We start from the raw sequence: 16,775 nt of genomic DNA, 5'->3' as shown, positions 1-16,775 counted from the left end.
ATCCCGATTTGATTTGAAAAAATGTTTATGGACTGAAATGGGTATAGGCTTTGTAAGTGATTTTGTACAAAATAAAAGCTACTCTTTCACAGTCATTACCGTGACTGAAATGATACAGGCTTCGTAAGTTCTTTTGTACAAAACAAAAGCTACTCTATTACAGTCATTATCGTGACTGAAATGGTACAGGCTTCGTAAGAGCTTTAATAAAAAACAAAAGCTACTCTACTAAAGTCGCCACCGTGACTGAAATGGTATTGGCTTCGTAAATGCTTTGATACAAAACAAACGCAAGTTAGTCTATTACAGTTATTATCATGACTGAAATGGTATTGGGCTTTGTGAAAACGCCCACAGGCAGTGAAAATCTTGAGCGGTACCGATTGGTGTTTTTTCAATGTGTTAACATTGAAAAAAGAACAACAGCAAAAAATATCTAGAGAGAGAAGTAATAAGGTTTTTGATTTGCATTAAACTGATCGGCGTTTTGTACGGAATGCGATATATTACCAGTCAATAGTTAAATTAAGGAGTATTTATTAAAAATCCAGTAAATATTTCTTCGGCCATTATTTTCCCTCGAGAACAGTGACTCGTGCTGCGCCGGTTTGCCATTTAGTAAGCTTATCAGTCCTCGCATCTGAAAATGAACAGAATCCAAGGAATAATAATCATTATTGGAATGCCTGAAATTACAATAACGAAGTACAAGTACACGCGAAAGAAGTAAGAAACCATTTATTTAATTTAATAGCGATTCATTAGCAGGGATAAACGGTGCAGATAAGGTTAAAGGTTGGTTTCAATCATTTTGAATTTTTATCTTGTACGGAAATCTGCGATTATATCTCCCTTTTCTTCTTTATTGATAATCCAATTTTCTTGCAGCTTTTTTGAATAAATAGGCCGGTCGGTGGTAATAAATAGGTCAACACAAGCAACAGTTTCAGCTTACTGTGGTGGTAGTAAGAGATTTTCAAATATTGTCAGGTTATTCGTAACCTGGGAATGTTTGACTTTCTTTTTTAAGAAAAAATAAGAAAAGAAAATAAGTTTCTCGAACGTAAAATAATCATGTAAGTAGTACCTGGATATTCAGATCTGGTCACCAAACGGCGGTTTCGACGCAGTTGAGCGGTTACGATCTTTGGTAACAAATCCGGATGTCACGGGTTCAAATTCAGAAATTGTATTATTTTGTGTTGGTTCATCATTTTTCACCATTGTTCAAGATAAACTTGGAGAATGTTTTAAGGCTAAAAGATCTAGAAAGAAGAGAAGAGAGGGAGAAGGTGAAGAGGACTGGTGGTATTTCATCACGGCGATACTGAAAGTATTTTAAACTTTTATTTACATAACGAGCATAACGTGTCTTTTCACAATATTCATTTAATGAAAGAAAATGTTTTTTTTAATGATCGGTATCTTTTTTCAATTACAAAAATAAATAAATTATCTGTTCGAAAAAGTGATGTAATTTCTAAGAAACGTGACTTCATTTCAGCGTAATATTGAATAGTTTACAAGTTTAATGTCCGCAAAGAGGGTTCATAGCTCAAAACTAATCATTACATTCAAATTCTTTCTTCTTTAATGACAACATATTACATGACACAAGCAACGTCAATGTAACTATGTGACGCACTAAATAAATATGCTCTATATTGGTCTAGCAGTCACAGTAGGCTGCATAATATTGAGGACGTCATCTCGCCCACATTCGGGGTTCGCCGCGGGCGACAGTCTTGACCTTTAGAAGGGAAATGAACGCTTTACCGCGTCACTGCCGGGGAATACAGAAATTATTTCACGATTACATGACCGCATGACAACCTGAACAATATGTACATTCTGTACGCAGGGCCGCCACCAGAGGTATAATTTACAACCCTTCTTTCCGTCTAAATAAGCCATTATTTTCAGCCCTAGCATCTTTTCTTTTCTTTTTGATCTAGTATTTTGCAAATTATAAATAATTTTGGCTTTCTACAGGGACCGGTAAAATTTAAAAATAATAATATTCCTCCTCACCTGCTTTAGAGAACATAAACGCACGATAGTGAACTCTATGACTTTGTTATAATAATAATATTGGACAATTTTTATAGCGCGGCTTTTGTGAGATATCACCTCAGGGGCGCTTTACAATTGATGCAGGTATTACAAAAAATATAAATATTACCAAAATAAATTAAGTTAAGTAAAGTAAAATGAAGAACAGGAACAGGTGACATGAAGATAGAAGATGGAGACTCTGCAGCAAGAATCCTAGGTGGTGAAGAAACTGGACCAGCTGCTGCAGCGAGAGAGACTACCGTGTCCACCAACAGTGCCAGCACGAGGTTGCTGTGCATATGTTTTGTCTTCAATGCACGATCGTATCGAGCGTGCTGAAAGGGTTAATCTATCTTTAACCGTTATAGACTGACTCTTAACAAAAAGTTTTATGATTCTGGTATCAAATATATCCATGAGAGAGACAGTTGTCGCAAGCTATCATTGCCTAGCAACTACCATTTTGCATACCGCTGATAGCTTCTCTTTCTCATAAATGTTGCATGTTACAGAAATAAAGGTTATAATTTAGCTCACAGCGGTAGACAGTATTAATATTTAGAAAATGTTTCTCATTATGAATTTAATTCAAATGTGAACCACGAAAAATATTCAACAAAATATTCTTAAGGCTCCGTAGTAGGCGATCAAAAAAAGGAGGGATATTGTTTGGAAGGGAGATATGTAAATACGGAGTTAGAGGGAACGCGCTTATATAAAAAAAACAAAAATAATTAAGCGAAAAAATTATGAAAATTCTTTATTAAACACGACACGTTTTAAGTAGAGCTAAAATCTCTGGATGAATCCTTAAATGCATCTTAAGATATACTGCGATTTTTTTCATAACTAATACCTCTTAAATAACAGAACAAAATATGTTTTTAATAATTTTCGGAGCTACAATTTTTTTCTATCGGGGTATTTTTATGTAATAACCGTTTCGGCTTCACAATATTTTTAGGACCTTTCAAAGTTCGAACCCAAATCTTACCCATAGAGCCTGATTAATTGGCTTTCAAAGTTATTTGTGCCCGTTAGAATGAAGATATTTCGAAAAATGCTTTTTTATGCAGATTTTGTCTTTGATTTCGCTTCAGACCATAATTCTTATTGAGTTTCAATAATTGGTTTTCAAACTTCGAACACAAGTCTTACATTTTTGCCCGTAAAAATGATAAACCTTGAGACCCGCCGTGTGTAGGTACATTGCATATAGTTTTTAATACATTTAATGTGGACATTAATATTGTTTCAGTGAAGCAGAGTAGTATGATAGATGGGTGATTAATATTGATTATTTATATGTACGAGTATGATATATGGTTCTTCTTAATTTGCACAACCCCAAAATATTATCAGGTTTTCAGAATCCTGGGTACTTTATTAATAATAAAAGTGTACAATATATGTCAAAATAAAATACTGAACGATTTATTATATTATATTACTGATGAATATTGCTATATTTCACGAGCTTTTTTCCTGGGAGAGAAGCGCCAGGCCTGTCGAAATATTATGCCGAATTAATCAAATTAATGACGTGATAAAATGGAGGATATTTCTAGAAGATATAAGATTATTTCTTACACATATAAATACTCTTTTAGATTACTAAGATTTTTTGATAATCAACATTCATTTCAATTTATCAAAAGTTTACAATTGCATATGTAAAATTCAATTGCATATTTTGATGCAGTTGAACTTTAACATCTATCACGGCAACAGATATTAGTTTATGTCTATTGTCTGTAGGCATACAGAATTACCGTTGTAACGACGTAAGCATTATAATGTTAGGTTGCAATGAGAGGCTTCCGCAGAGGACTATATTTTGCATTCCTGAGGATCAGACTCCAAGATAAACTGTCTTTCCTGCGCATACTCTGGAGATAAAGGTCAAGCCAAAAGACGTCACGGGCCATGTAAATGTATCCCACACAACAGTTAATGCAATATAGGCTTATCATTGAAAGCTCCGTTGTAACTTCTCTGTTTTCTCACCGAGCTCACAGGAACGCAATAACAAACGTGGAGTGATTACAACCTGTATTATTCTTTAATCGATATTATTTAGGAAAGTAATGGAGATGAAATTCTGCTAGGGAAAAATGTATGAGGGGTGGGAAGGAATCGGGGGAGTCAGTGTATCCAATCATCCCTCCCAGTCTAGCTTGAGAGTTCAAATGAGAGATTTCTCCCTCAACCGGCCTTCCCCGATAGGAAGGTACTGCTGGGCAAGCACATCAAGACCTGAACAAACCTCACCTCATGAGACCGGGCACCCCTGCTAAGTCACCAAACGTGATATGCACATATATACCCATATCCTTACTATTGAACTCATTGTACAAAAAACAGTACCTACCCACAACCTTCCAAATGTCAAAACTACAAATTATAATTTGACATTAGTACCTAGGTACTTACCTAGTATCAGCTTCCTTCATACAAGTATAAAAACAATTTTCTTTGCAATTATAATAGATATTTAAACAGTCTACTGCTTATGACGGAAACTGCGTTACAAGCTGAAACACAGTTGCTCTACTAATATGTCTACATTTCATGACACCAGAGCTCACAGTTCGACAGTTTTTGCAGAATCAAGAAATAGAATAGTAATTTTATTGTATTTTGCACGCTTAAGTAAAATATCCCGTGGGAAGAGAAACCAGTTAACAATATTACAACCTTTTAAGGCACAAACCACAAATACATTTTGTGAACCGAGTAAGCGGCAACAACCTCATTAAATTATTAAACAGGACCTGTATAATAACTTCATATATTAAAAGTATTTAAAAATTATTGTTATTACGCTTATTTTCCTTACAACTTCAGATTCGATATATTTTTTTTCCCACTAAATATTAAATATCAAATTTTCTTCCCAGAAATTATCCATTTCCCCTATCGTTACTTTCCTTCAAAAGACCCTCCACACAGTATCCCCAAATACGACAGGGAAATTATTTTCTTCAGGGCCTCCTGTGTGGGGTTAGTGTAAAAATAAAAATAGAATATGATGGAATAATCGATGAAATATATGTGGATTCATTAGTTTTAATCTTTAAACCACGGCAAGCAGTTTATGTGTTCCCATATTAAAATATTCGGAGGTATGATTATTTAAATGAATTTTGAATTCAAAACCGAATACCGGAAATCTCCATCGCTCAAGCATTTATTTTGTAAATACCCGTTCATGTGGTTATACAATGTGTTAATGGACGTACTTGACTTACTTTAACTAATAAAAAGAGGAGTAAAAAATGTACATGAAATTTTGAGTTTCGGTGATATTTTTATGTTTTTTTTTCCAAAAATAATTTTTCCACGCTTGTCACTGGTCACTTAGTGGAGTAACCGCACAGTTCCGCACATTGGCACTAATTGTCCAATTTCTACTGATTTTAAATGTTTTTAGTTGAAATAAAGAAGAGTAAAATCATTAAAACTGTCACCGGTGACCAAAATTTCATTTACATTTTTATTCGAAATAACGTCAAGTATCACTGGTTAAAGCAAGTCAAGTAGGTCCCTTTACACCCTGTATAACATATATTATAAACTTGTTTGTATCTTTGATTTATAATTTCAAATTAAAAATAAATATATATGAAAAGAATTATAACAGTAACAATATCATGTGGTACACATATGTAACAAGTAACTTCGAAACAATTTATGTAATATAAATTATAAAAAATACATACGTGCTTTTAACTAGGAAGTAAGGGGGACATTATAGAAAAAAATGGCATTGGAGAAAATCGAATGTCAACTTGGCTTTTTATTAAGGTGAAGTTCATGTGAAGTTACGTTTTACAAAGGCATTCAAACATACTGATTTCGGTTGTGCTTCTGTCGGTGATTGTAACTCTGGTTCAATGAACTCGGATTCGTTTTGAATTTAAGTCTCATTAGTGCCTACTACATATTAGTGTCATATTTTAACTGTCTTTTTCGAAATTCGTACCGATGTGTCAAATAATATCTAACAAGCGATAAAATACCTAACCTAACCTCTTATTATAAGCACCTTGAACCCGCACCTTCTGATGTCCGGTCGGGTGCTCTGGACCACTGAGCTACGTCGGCTTATTTCCAACAAGCCAAATAATTCAATATGTACTAGTACTTCAATCAACAACTACTGCTTATTATATTTTTTCACCTGTAAACTCCCAATTCGTAAACCGGTAAACTGTCAATTCCCGTCGGCGGCATTTATTTTTACTCGGGAGCAGTGGCGGTTCGTGGTCTTTTTAACAGGGGGTTCAGAAATTCAAGAGAAGATAAACATATCTAATTAAAATTTACTTACTGTTGTCCTTCGTCAAATAGTCGAATACGGCAGCAGTCACACAACTTAAATAAAGTTAGTGGGAGGGGTACCTACATATTATTGTTTTTAAATCACTTCACTAGACACAAATATTAGATAATGAGAAAAGTTTTATAGGAATTAAATTGTTTAATGTTTTTATAGCACTCAATGTATGTTGCTAATTATTATTGTTTTTTCGAGAAGAATAATTTCGTAGAATATACATATAATAGATATTTAAAACATAAAAAAAAACAAATAAAGGTGGCACGAAATAAATTTACTAAGTCTACTTCAATAGGTAGTAGATTTGCAAATGCCATAAGCAAACGGTTGGAGAAATGCAGAAACAAGAAAACAAAAATATGTACAAAAATGACTACAAAGTTAAATACCATAATATAACATAAAAAATAACACTTGCTTCCCTAAAGGTCAAACGTCGACCGCGAAGTTCTCGGGTTTCTTCGGTTACATTCGTCAATGTTCGGAGGTCACGTGATAACATAACGCGTGTTCGGCGCACACAATTTGTCTTACTTTTGCAAAGAAAGACCAAATTTTGTATATGTCACCGTCATAGGGATCTGTACCGGCTAAAATTCTTTTGTATGACGAGTTTGGCGCGGATTTCAACTCGCACAAAATTTGGAATATGTATCGTATTTTTCGGTGGCGCGGGTTTTGAAGGCGAAATTTTAATAGCGTGCTATCTATAATGTGCTTATATTATTATAAAACAAGTTTGTTTTATTTTCTCATCTTTTTAATGGGGGTTCGCCGCACAAACGCACTTTAGAGAAAACCGCCACTGCTCGGGAGATATTTTCAATTTGTATGGATATTTCAAGAGACTAATTATTACATATAATAATTTGTTATACTTTGTGATATGCGTAAAAAAACATTCTCTTATAAAAATTAGTTTATTAATGAAAAAAAAAAAATGATAAAATATGTAATATTTTTTACCCGAGAAGCATTTTAATTCAATTTTTTAAATGTGTATCTCTCTTATTCAAGATTTTTTATGTATTCATTGGTCTGTGATTTTTAGCTAACATGCCATAATTTTCAATTCTAAAATAATTATTATAATATCCCGTCATTTTCCATGGGTCTGCGCTAGTACAATAATGTTTCACAAATGATTTGTTTTTGTTTTAAGTTCAGCAAAACTTTTAGTAAAAGTACTCGCGTTAAGTATTCTGAAAAGCACGATCGTAATAGACAGTAGTTCTATTCAACCGAGACGTTTATACTAATCAATTATCAGCACCAAGATCAGCTGATCTCATCTAATCTATCTAGAGCATAGTTCTTGCCGGACATGATACGTAATTCTTTTATATTATAGGCTGGTGCTATTCCCTGCAGGCAGTGTCTTAAAAGTTATCGTTGAAATCAATTTCCATTCTTTCAGGACACCGAAACCAATAACAGTGATCCATTAGAAGCTGCAAAGTAACTATACAATACTTAGACTTACTATCGATCATTCGTGCGGCAGAATTGAAGACGAATTGGTGTCGGAAAAGTTAGCATTAACGCGATAAATTGGTGCGAAACGATTTTAATATACTTATTTACGTACTTCTGCTTTGATTAACAGAACTCGAAACAAGTCTAAAAGGTTCCTTTAATACAGGAATTACATCATTTCAATGGAACTTTCGTGTTTCTGAACTTAAGGCGATGCACTACGTCGTGTAATATTTTAAATTGAGCCACTATCAATAATTACCCTTACGTAGATGGCGATAAGGTTTAAATTTCCGCTTAACACCATCCGCCTGTTTTGATTTATGCAAGAAAAAAACATGGCCAATAAGTGCCTTTTATTTTATTTTGTGGATGTTCGGGCATAAATATTAAAAAATTTTCGATCATTTTATAAATAACTTAATTTTCCACATTATACAATAAAATCATAACCGAAAATGGGTTCGTAAGTAGGAGATTTTGAAATTTAAAGCACTTTTCATAGGCCTTACACATTTTTTTTTCTGGGCTTATAAAAAGACTTATTGAAAAAATACTCGATTATTTCAAAGGCCAAGATGTATTCTACTCGCAGTATTTAATCAAAGCAAATTTTCAAACCAAAAACACATGATTTTGCATTACTACGTATGGCATCGCCTTAAATAGTGACAATCAATTTAATAACAAAAGGTACCTGTGAAGTGTTTTGAAGTCTATGCCTATACCAATCACACCAGAATGTTTCCTGGATTATAATTTACAGGTGTTGTACTTTAACCAGTGATTTCTTCGGTTATTTGTAGTAAAAAATGTCGATGACATTTTGTTTTCGGTGACTTTTTTTTCAACCAAAAACATTTAAAGTTAGGGTCGGGTTGGTTGGGTGGTTATTGGGCTGAGTGACCAGTGAAAGAATCTTTAGATTTATGATTTATGTAGAGATCAAAATTTTGTTTTAATCTTTGCTCCAAATAATGTCAAGTACGTTTCTTAACACCTTGTATATATTCATTTAAAACATTGTATTAATGTTGAAATATATCAGTTATAAATGGCAGTGCTCGGATAGGTGCAATTAATCAAGCAAACCACAAGTTAATTATGCCTCTAAGGGTTAACAATAAAACTGGCTATCACGATCGTGTATTTTGTCTGACGTTTACTATGGCCTGAAATCAACACTGTTGAAGAGACGGTGAGCTTTATTGGTTTTAAGTCGGATAAGGGAAATCATTTGTGAGAAGTATATCCCTTTAAATGATTTCTCAAAATTGCTCCAAATATAAAATAATTAGGTACGGTTCTATGATAAATCAATACAGTGACAATTCAACACATCTTTTAAAAGTGGTAAAAAGTCATTAAACGTGATGAAAAAGAACTGACATGTCAACCTAACCTACGTAACATATTTGATCACCACATTGACAATTCAACACACATTTAGAAAGTTATATAAGTCATTAAAAGCAACGAAGAAAACCTAACCAACGTAATGTAGGGTTTTTTTTACCATATATCACTTTTTAAGGGTGTTCTAAATTGTCATTTTTGAGAGTTATCCGTTCACCACCATTTATATATGGAAGGTGGTGTATTGCACAGTTTTTTACACCATACGAGAAGAGTAAATCAGCGTAACTTAGCGAAATGCATTGTCACTAAAAGTTTCAATACCTACACCTAATTATTGAATCAATGATTGATCAATTACTGAAATAAATGCTGTGCAATCATTTATTTATTTGTAATAAGCAAAAATCTCAAAGATCCATAAATATGAAGTTAATTAAAGATAAGCCAATAAAGTCTCCTACCTCCTATGATTGGAGTTTTAACGTAATTCGTAGGTAAAGGTTGCAGGAAGTGGAATATAAGATAAGGATAGGAGATGCTCCAGATATATTCCATAGTCAATTATTAATTTATAAAGGGTTTAAAATGATCAACGAACTCACTTTATATGTTAAAGAAGCTAAAAGTCTTGCAGTTTTTCATGGGGTCTCGATATTGTGAAGTCAAACTTTACACGCATAAAATATAGTACGAAATGAAAATAAAAGTGATACATGGTACTATAATATAAACAAGTAAGTGTTTGGACTGGTATTGAGATTGAAAATAAACACGACACGTACTGTCCGGTGTTCGCATCACGCGAAGGAATGCATGTAAGTGCTCACCTGGTTGATCGACGTACGAATGGCAGAACACGGGCAGAACATGGACGGCATAGGCCCTCTACATGTCACTATCTTCTACCCAACCCAACCCATCGATATCCACAACTATCTGACAATCGGTATTGCTTTATCCGAACGAATGCTTTATTTGGCTTACCGGTTGTGTTAAATAAAATGAATACGTAAGATTAAAAGGAATATGGCGATTGTGCCACGAGATGCTATTCGAATATAGAACAACAAGGAGACTGGATTCAAATAAAACCAATGACTTTACAGTACATCTAGAATTGTTTTTGTCTCACAAAATTAAGATAAAACGTGGCATGTAAGATACACTTTTAATGTGTACAGTAAATTCTTAATTCAAACGTTGTTCATAATAAAGATAGACATTCAAAAAATATACTTGTATTATCAAAATAAACGATAGCCACCTAAGTTTTCGCATTCAAAAATTGCGGTGAGTACTACCTTGAGCCTGACAGGTTTTGAGGTGTCGAGTGATCAAGTCACAACCGTGTCATAATAGAGCAACGACAGTTTGCAAATGACGGCAATTGTCGATACTCGTTGGTACTGCTGATATTGTTTTACCGTAAGCGTATAAATAAACAGAGTGGTTAGAATAGTTTAAACAGTGAAGTTTACTCAGCGACAGCAGTGACTTCGTAATTTGGCTGTAGTCGGCGTTGCATTTTCTCTAACGACGGGCTAAAATCTTCGGGCGGGAAATAGTTGTATTATTTGTAATAATCTATGAAAATAAGTCTTTTGTGTGCGTACAAATGAAATGTTATTCCTTGCCTTTAACTAATTTTTAAAGAGTAAAAACATTTCTCATACACACGAGGGCATTTTGGCACTTTTTAAGGTAACTTAAAGGTAGCACGCGACCTTACGCGACGCGTGACAGTTTAGTACGACAACTACGAAATCTAAAGCACTACAATTGACGTACTTTTTGCTTGCCTTTTACAGATTTCTACAGCGCGTCTACATGTGTATATTGTAACGACATTGTACAAAAAAAATGTCTCATTCCAACAGCTGTTCGTTGGTTGTTGAATAGGTCATGTAACTACTCAGATGTCCTTGCAATGCTGACAATTTAACAACTCTATCTGGTTTAATAATGTTATGTAAGCGCAAAAATGTATGCTTGTTGCAATGTTATAAAGGTGCCGTGCATCCGACACCCGATACTCAAGTACTTTGCAGTTATTATTTTGATTTTATTCAGGTGATCAAATTTCCTCTACGGCGTTATAATCATAAGTCCCTTACTTTTTGCTTTTAGCATTTATTCTGGATTCTACGAGTATGAAATTTCTGTATCTTTTTACTATAATATATCTATCTATCGATGTACTTAAAAATGTGTGTTGTTTTTTGATTGACTGAGTATTAAACCTTCCTTCCCAGGGACAAGCTAAAATGAGTGAACCGCGCTATCAGGCCGAATCCTAACAGGAAGGTAACGAGATTTATTTCGTATATTAACTGCGGAATTTTTTTATAATATCACCCAATTTTAGAGAAATACGTGTGTGTGCGCGTGTGAGTGCCATCAATTGATAAAATGCATTGTCTGCCTAGTAACAGCTCGATCCGATGTCGGGAATTGGGTTATTTATACTTCCATCCCAATCCATTTCATTCATTCATTCATTTATTAATTTAATCATTGATTCAAGAAAACATAATCGTAATTTAAATAAAAAATACTATTGAAACGTTTAGGGAACGAAATAGTTCTAAAATATCCCCCTTTCTAGTAATGACCTACAGTAATAGATTATATGATTTATGACCTACGGTAATATGATCTATTACTGTAGGTCATTGCTAGAGAGGGGGATATTTTAGGATGTGGCTTAACTATCCCCCTTTCTAGCGATGCCCTACAGTAAATTTGATCTATTTTTTTGAGAAAAACCAACTCAGTTATATTGTAATTGTAAAAAGTATTACGTGAAATACCTACTTATACAAAGGATCTATGATCAAAATGTCTAAAGTAATCATATTTATTTTATGAATGATCAATTGAGTTTTACACGGTGTCCGGAAACTAGTGATACAAGCTTGAAACTAGTGAATCACATAGTGGAAGATACTCTCAGTATCGCCCTGGTGTAAGAATAGCCATTGAGAATAGCCAGGTACTCCCCCACCATCCTCCTCCCGATCTTCTTCGCTTCCTCACTACTTTCAACCTCACAACGTACCCCAAATGGGGTTGCCATAGTCTTACTGGCTCCAGACGGTTAGGAGCAGTTGAGAATCTTAGGATATAGAAAAATACGGAGAACACAAAAATGTTTTTATTTCGATTTGAGCTTTTAATTTTTTCCTTTTTTTCGGAAACCAAAGGGTTAAAGACCATTATAGTCGGGTCTACGATTCGATACATTTTGAAAGACAACAAACGGCTGAGAGGAAATCCCTTGGCAACCGAATATTTTGATTTCAACCACAACTATGAAGATTTACCAGTTTCCCGCTTGTGAGTTACCACAGGTTTCTGGACACCGTGTATAGGTATTTTGATAAAAATCGCACATCTTAACTAAAAAGCATAATTACCTATGTCTGTTAGAGTGTATAAAAAAACTCAAAACAGCAGAGAGCAGACTTGTATATGATTTATGATTTTTACAGCTTATTCAGCATGCAGCTTTATTTCTATGGTGAACTATGAAGCTTTGAAATATAATATTTAAGTCTCAAAATTAAGGGAAGACATTACATTATTAGTTCCACATTCACCAAATATTCAATCTGGAAAAAGAGTGTTGAAACACGTGCGAGGCCGGGTACCGAAAACAAACTGCGAATAAAATAAATCGCTTCTCAATATCTGCCTATCGAAAAATAATCAACAATAATAAATGTATTGCTCGATCGCCAACAGACCAGATTATGTGGGGTTTGAGATGCTCAAATTACATCTGCCATTCGCCTGGAAAATGATTAATGACTTAATGTGGCATTTCGATCTTTACTGCTTTAGAAAAGTATTCATATTTGCATCATTGCATGGTGCACAATTAGCGATGCAGTTCACCCAACATAAATTGCACTTATTTTAATTCTATCAGACTTATTAATTGGATTATGTTATTATATTATTGTGATTTTAAATCAACTTCCCACCAAGGTAGACTTCTATTTTTATGCACTGCCTTTCTAAGGCATTGTCGAAGTGAATGTCGAACTAATTATTCTATAATTTATATATGCACCTACTTTTTGTATTGTTTTAATGTTGACTTTCCTGTTCATGTAACATACGGATATACATACCATAAACACGTGTTTAATCTAGTGTGTTTTTTCTTTCCAGGTTGCACTGCACATGATTACCAGTTCCCCAAGAGTAGCCGCGATGCCATTTACTCGACAAGTATCCGAAGATATTTCCGGATCAGAACTTCTTTCAGTCTTCCTCGGAAGCGTTTCTAAAAATGATGACATCGTTCACGATATTAACAAAAAGGAAGCACCGAGAATAAACGCCGAAGAGCGAGTGCAGTTAGACCATGATTTAGTTATAAATTCCTCTTCGGAACATTTGATTCCAATCACGAGAAATTCTAGAAGTAATAAGAATGAACAATTTGATATGAAAAGCAATAGTAAAAGAAATAAAAAGGAAAATGTTAACGACAACGATGACCTCGAAGCGGCTGGTTCAAGCTACTACAGGGATAATGATCATATAAAAAGAGAACTCAACACAAATTCCTTCGGTGAATTGATAAATTCTCAGGATGAGTCACCCAAGATAATCGGCGTCCGGGTAACTTCGTCCGTAGCGGTGGGCCGCCGGATCAACAGCCCGCAAGCAGCCAGCGCCGGACCGCAGCTGCCCCTCATCTCCAGCGCAGCGGAGACCGCCAGAAAGGTCAAGTCCGATGCCTCGGCCAACAAGTTCACACTGGACAGCCCCACTACGTGGCGGCCCCAGCACATCAATCAAGATTACCACCGCGGAGTCCCCTCCAACCGGCACTCCGTCTCCACCTTGCCCGGAGTGGTCATGGGCGCCAACCCGGATTACATTCTGCAGCAAAAGGAGAGAGAACTTAATCGCAAGAGGCAAGAAACCATGCACCCTTACCAGAGATCTTTCTCATACCGCGGCCCCTCGAAAGAAGTTCAAAGACCTCGCATTCCGTCATACTCTTACAGTTCGGTCATTAACACTTTCAGTGAACCCAAACTAACCACTGTCAATGACTGGAGCCAATCTACTCGATCGGAATCTGCCGTCACTGAAGCGTCCGCTGGCTACGTTACTCTTATCAACCACTCAGAAGACAATGTCGTAGAAATCAATAAAGATAACGTCGAGATTGAAGAAAATATTAAAAACAACTTAGATAACGTAGATAAAGTAAACATACCCGAGAATTTAAACCAGGCAAACACTATGTCTAGCTTACCCATTGTTTACAGCGAACCATCAAAGGTTTACTCTGAACCTTCTAAAGTCTACGGCGAGCCATCAAAAGTTTACGGAAAACCAGAAATCAGCTATTCAGAACCATCTAAATATTACAGCGAGCCTTCGAAAGTTTACGGAGAACCCTCCAAAGTTTACAGTGAGCCATCGAAGGTGTACGGCGAGCCCTCCAAAGTATACGGAGAGCCTTCGAAGGTCTACAGCCAGCCGGCTACCGTATACCCTCCTTCCATTGTTTCCGATCAAAAGGAACTAGATCTGGCGAGCGAAATGAAATCATCTACTCAACTGGAACTGGAAAGCAACGTAGAAGAAAAAAATCTCGAGGACGTAAATCGGTCGATGAGCCTACAAGAAAATACAGCAAATCAAAAGGGTGAATCTCAGCCTATGGGCCGTGTTAAGAGACCAGGAGAACAAAACTATGAAGTAGATGAGACTGTTAGTGTAATGACCAACGGGAGAACGCACGGCGTAGTTCAAGAGAAACCACAAGATGATGGACAGAAAGTAGGATATGTGGTAGAAGGAAGGAACTTCAGGAAGTATAGAGTTGAGGAACGAACTGCGGACGGATTCATCGTTGGGGAGTATGGAGTAGTCAGCCATGATGATGGTAGCCTGCGCGGGGTACGCTACACAGCAGATGGCACCACCAATCCTCGTCTAATATACGACGCGCTCATGAAATTCCTCAGTTTATAATCCAAATTGACCCAAGAATCGTTACGGAACCGAAAAACGAAAAATGCCCTTATGAAAATTATTTATTAGCAAAAAACACCCAAGTGTCCAATTTAGATTCACATTGAATTTATTAATAATGTTAAGCTTTTTATTTGATGGTTGAATGTAACAAAACCTTAATATGGTTACAACACGGATAAAACACGTTCAAAATAAAACTTATTTAACAAAAGATTTTTCACAAATTTGTCTCAATTCTTTCAATTTAGTATTGCTAGCTGAATCTACGCCATTCTCAAAACGAAAACTATATTTATCTCGTCAATAAACCAACCACTGTGCTCAATTATTTATCTACGAATGCCATTTAATAATAAGGTAGGTATAGGTAATAATAATTCCTATAATTTATAATTATTAAGCGAGAACTAAGCTTGAAAGAAACTGCTTGGAAGTGAATGCAGCATGATTTGTCAATTTTAAGGTTTAAGTCAATATTTTACTGTAATAACTCTTTGTGATAATAGATTGTAATACATTCATTGCACTTTGTGTACTCCCTGTAGTACTTATAGCCTTAATAAAGATTATCATGACAATTAATATTAAAGTTTTAAAAACATTAATCACACTGGCACAAAACTGTAGACTTTAGAGTGTGAAAACAGGGTATCGATTTAACCTATTTTCCATCAAGAGTTTTACACAAAATATGCCATCAATAGACGTATAAATAATAGCCATTAAAATTAGTGATGCAGCGATTATAGCTTTGACGATTACGATCATTAAATTATGGAAGCAAATTTAAATACGATGAAAATTGGCCTGAAATCGAAATTACAAACTTTTATTGCGACAGTGTTAAAATTTTTGTTGTTAATAATAATATTTTGTGAGTTAAGAAAATCAAAATCATAATCGTTGCACTTCTAATTCAAATAGAGAAAAATGAGCAAAAAATAACAAAAAATAATCGTGTCACTGTAACCGAAACCATTTGAAATGTTTCTGTACTTTGTAGATATTTTCTTCTTTGTATTTTTCTTTACAATAATTTAATTATTTCTTAATTTGAATACAATACAATAAATAAAAAGGTGGCTTGAACAATGAACTGAATTAAATGTTCTTAAAAACCACCAAATTTCTATACAATCAATTCTCATTCCAAAACGAAATATCAATTTGTATAATTTAAAAAAAAAACTAGATAATATATTATGTTCTAAAATAAAACAATCCTCCTCAAAATATAGGTTTGATATGTGCCCAGGATGGAAACAGAAAAATAATATAACTCAACCAACAGTAATAATTTTAAATTATCGAAGGAAGCAAACACTTTGTGGCTTGACATTATTACACAAATGAAAGAATATCTTTGTTTTAAGCCACTTTATTACATTTATATACGTCGACCGGTTTCGGTTGAACTCAACCTTCATCAGGACAGCACAAACATAAACTAAAATATAATACAGAGGAAGATTATTAAGTAAACAATAAAGAAAGAGAAAGTATATAAATGTGAGGGAGAGAGCATCAGGGCAGCGGA

At 34.8% G+C, this 16,775-nt stretch overlaps 1 protein-coding gene across 1 annotated transcript in view; it reads left to right on the top strand.

The window, feature by feature from the left end:
• The window catches only part of LOC149421018 (uncharacterized), a 162,117-nt gene extending 145,342 nt beyond the window's left edge, over positions 1-16,775 (top strand). The window contains exon 2 of the mRNA XM_089635331.1: positions 13,409-16,775. Coding sequence (XP_089491457.1) covers positions 13,409-15,235 — 1,827 coding nt within the window. The 3' untranslated portion in view covers positions 15,236-16,775. The remainder of the gene's footprint in view (positions 1-13,408) is intronic.

Source organism: Hesperophylax consimilis, chromosome 9 (genome assembly GCF_061612785.1).
Source record: "Hesperophylax consimilis isolate HC1 chromosome 9, BYU_Hcon_1.0, whole genome shotgun sequence".
In the NCBI taxonomy this organism is placed as follows: domain Eukaryota; kingdom Metazoa; phylum Arthropoda; class Insecta; order Trichoptera; family Limnephilidae; genus Hesperophylax; species Hesperophylax consimilis.
The sequence above is the reverse complement of the archived record's forward strand: the minus strand, read 5'-3'. Positions and strand labels throughout refer to the sequence as shown.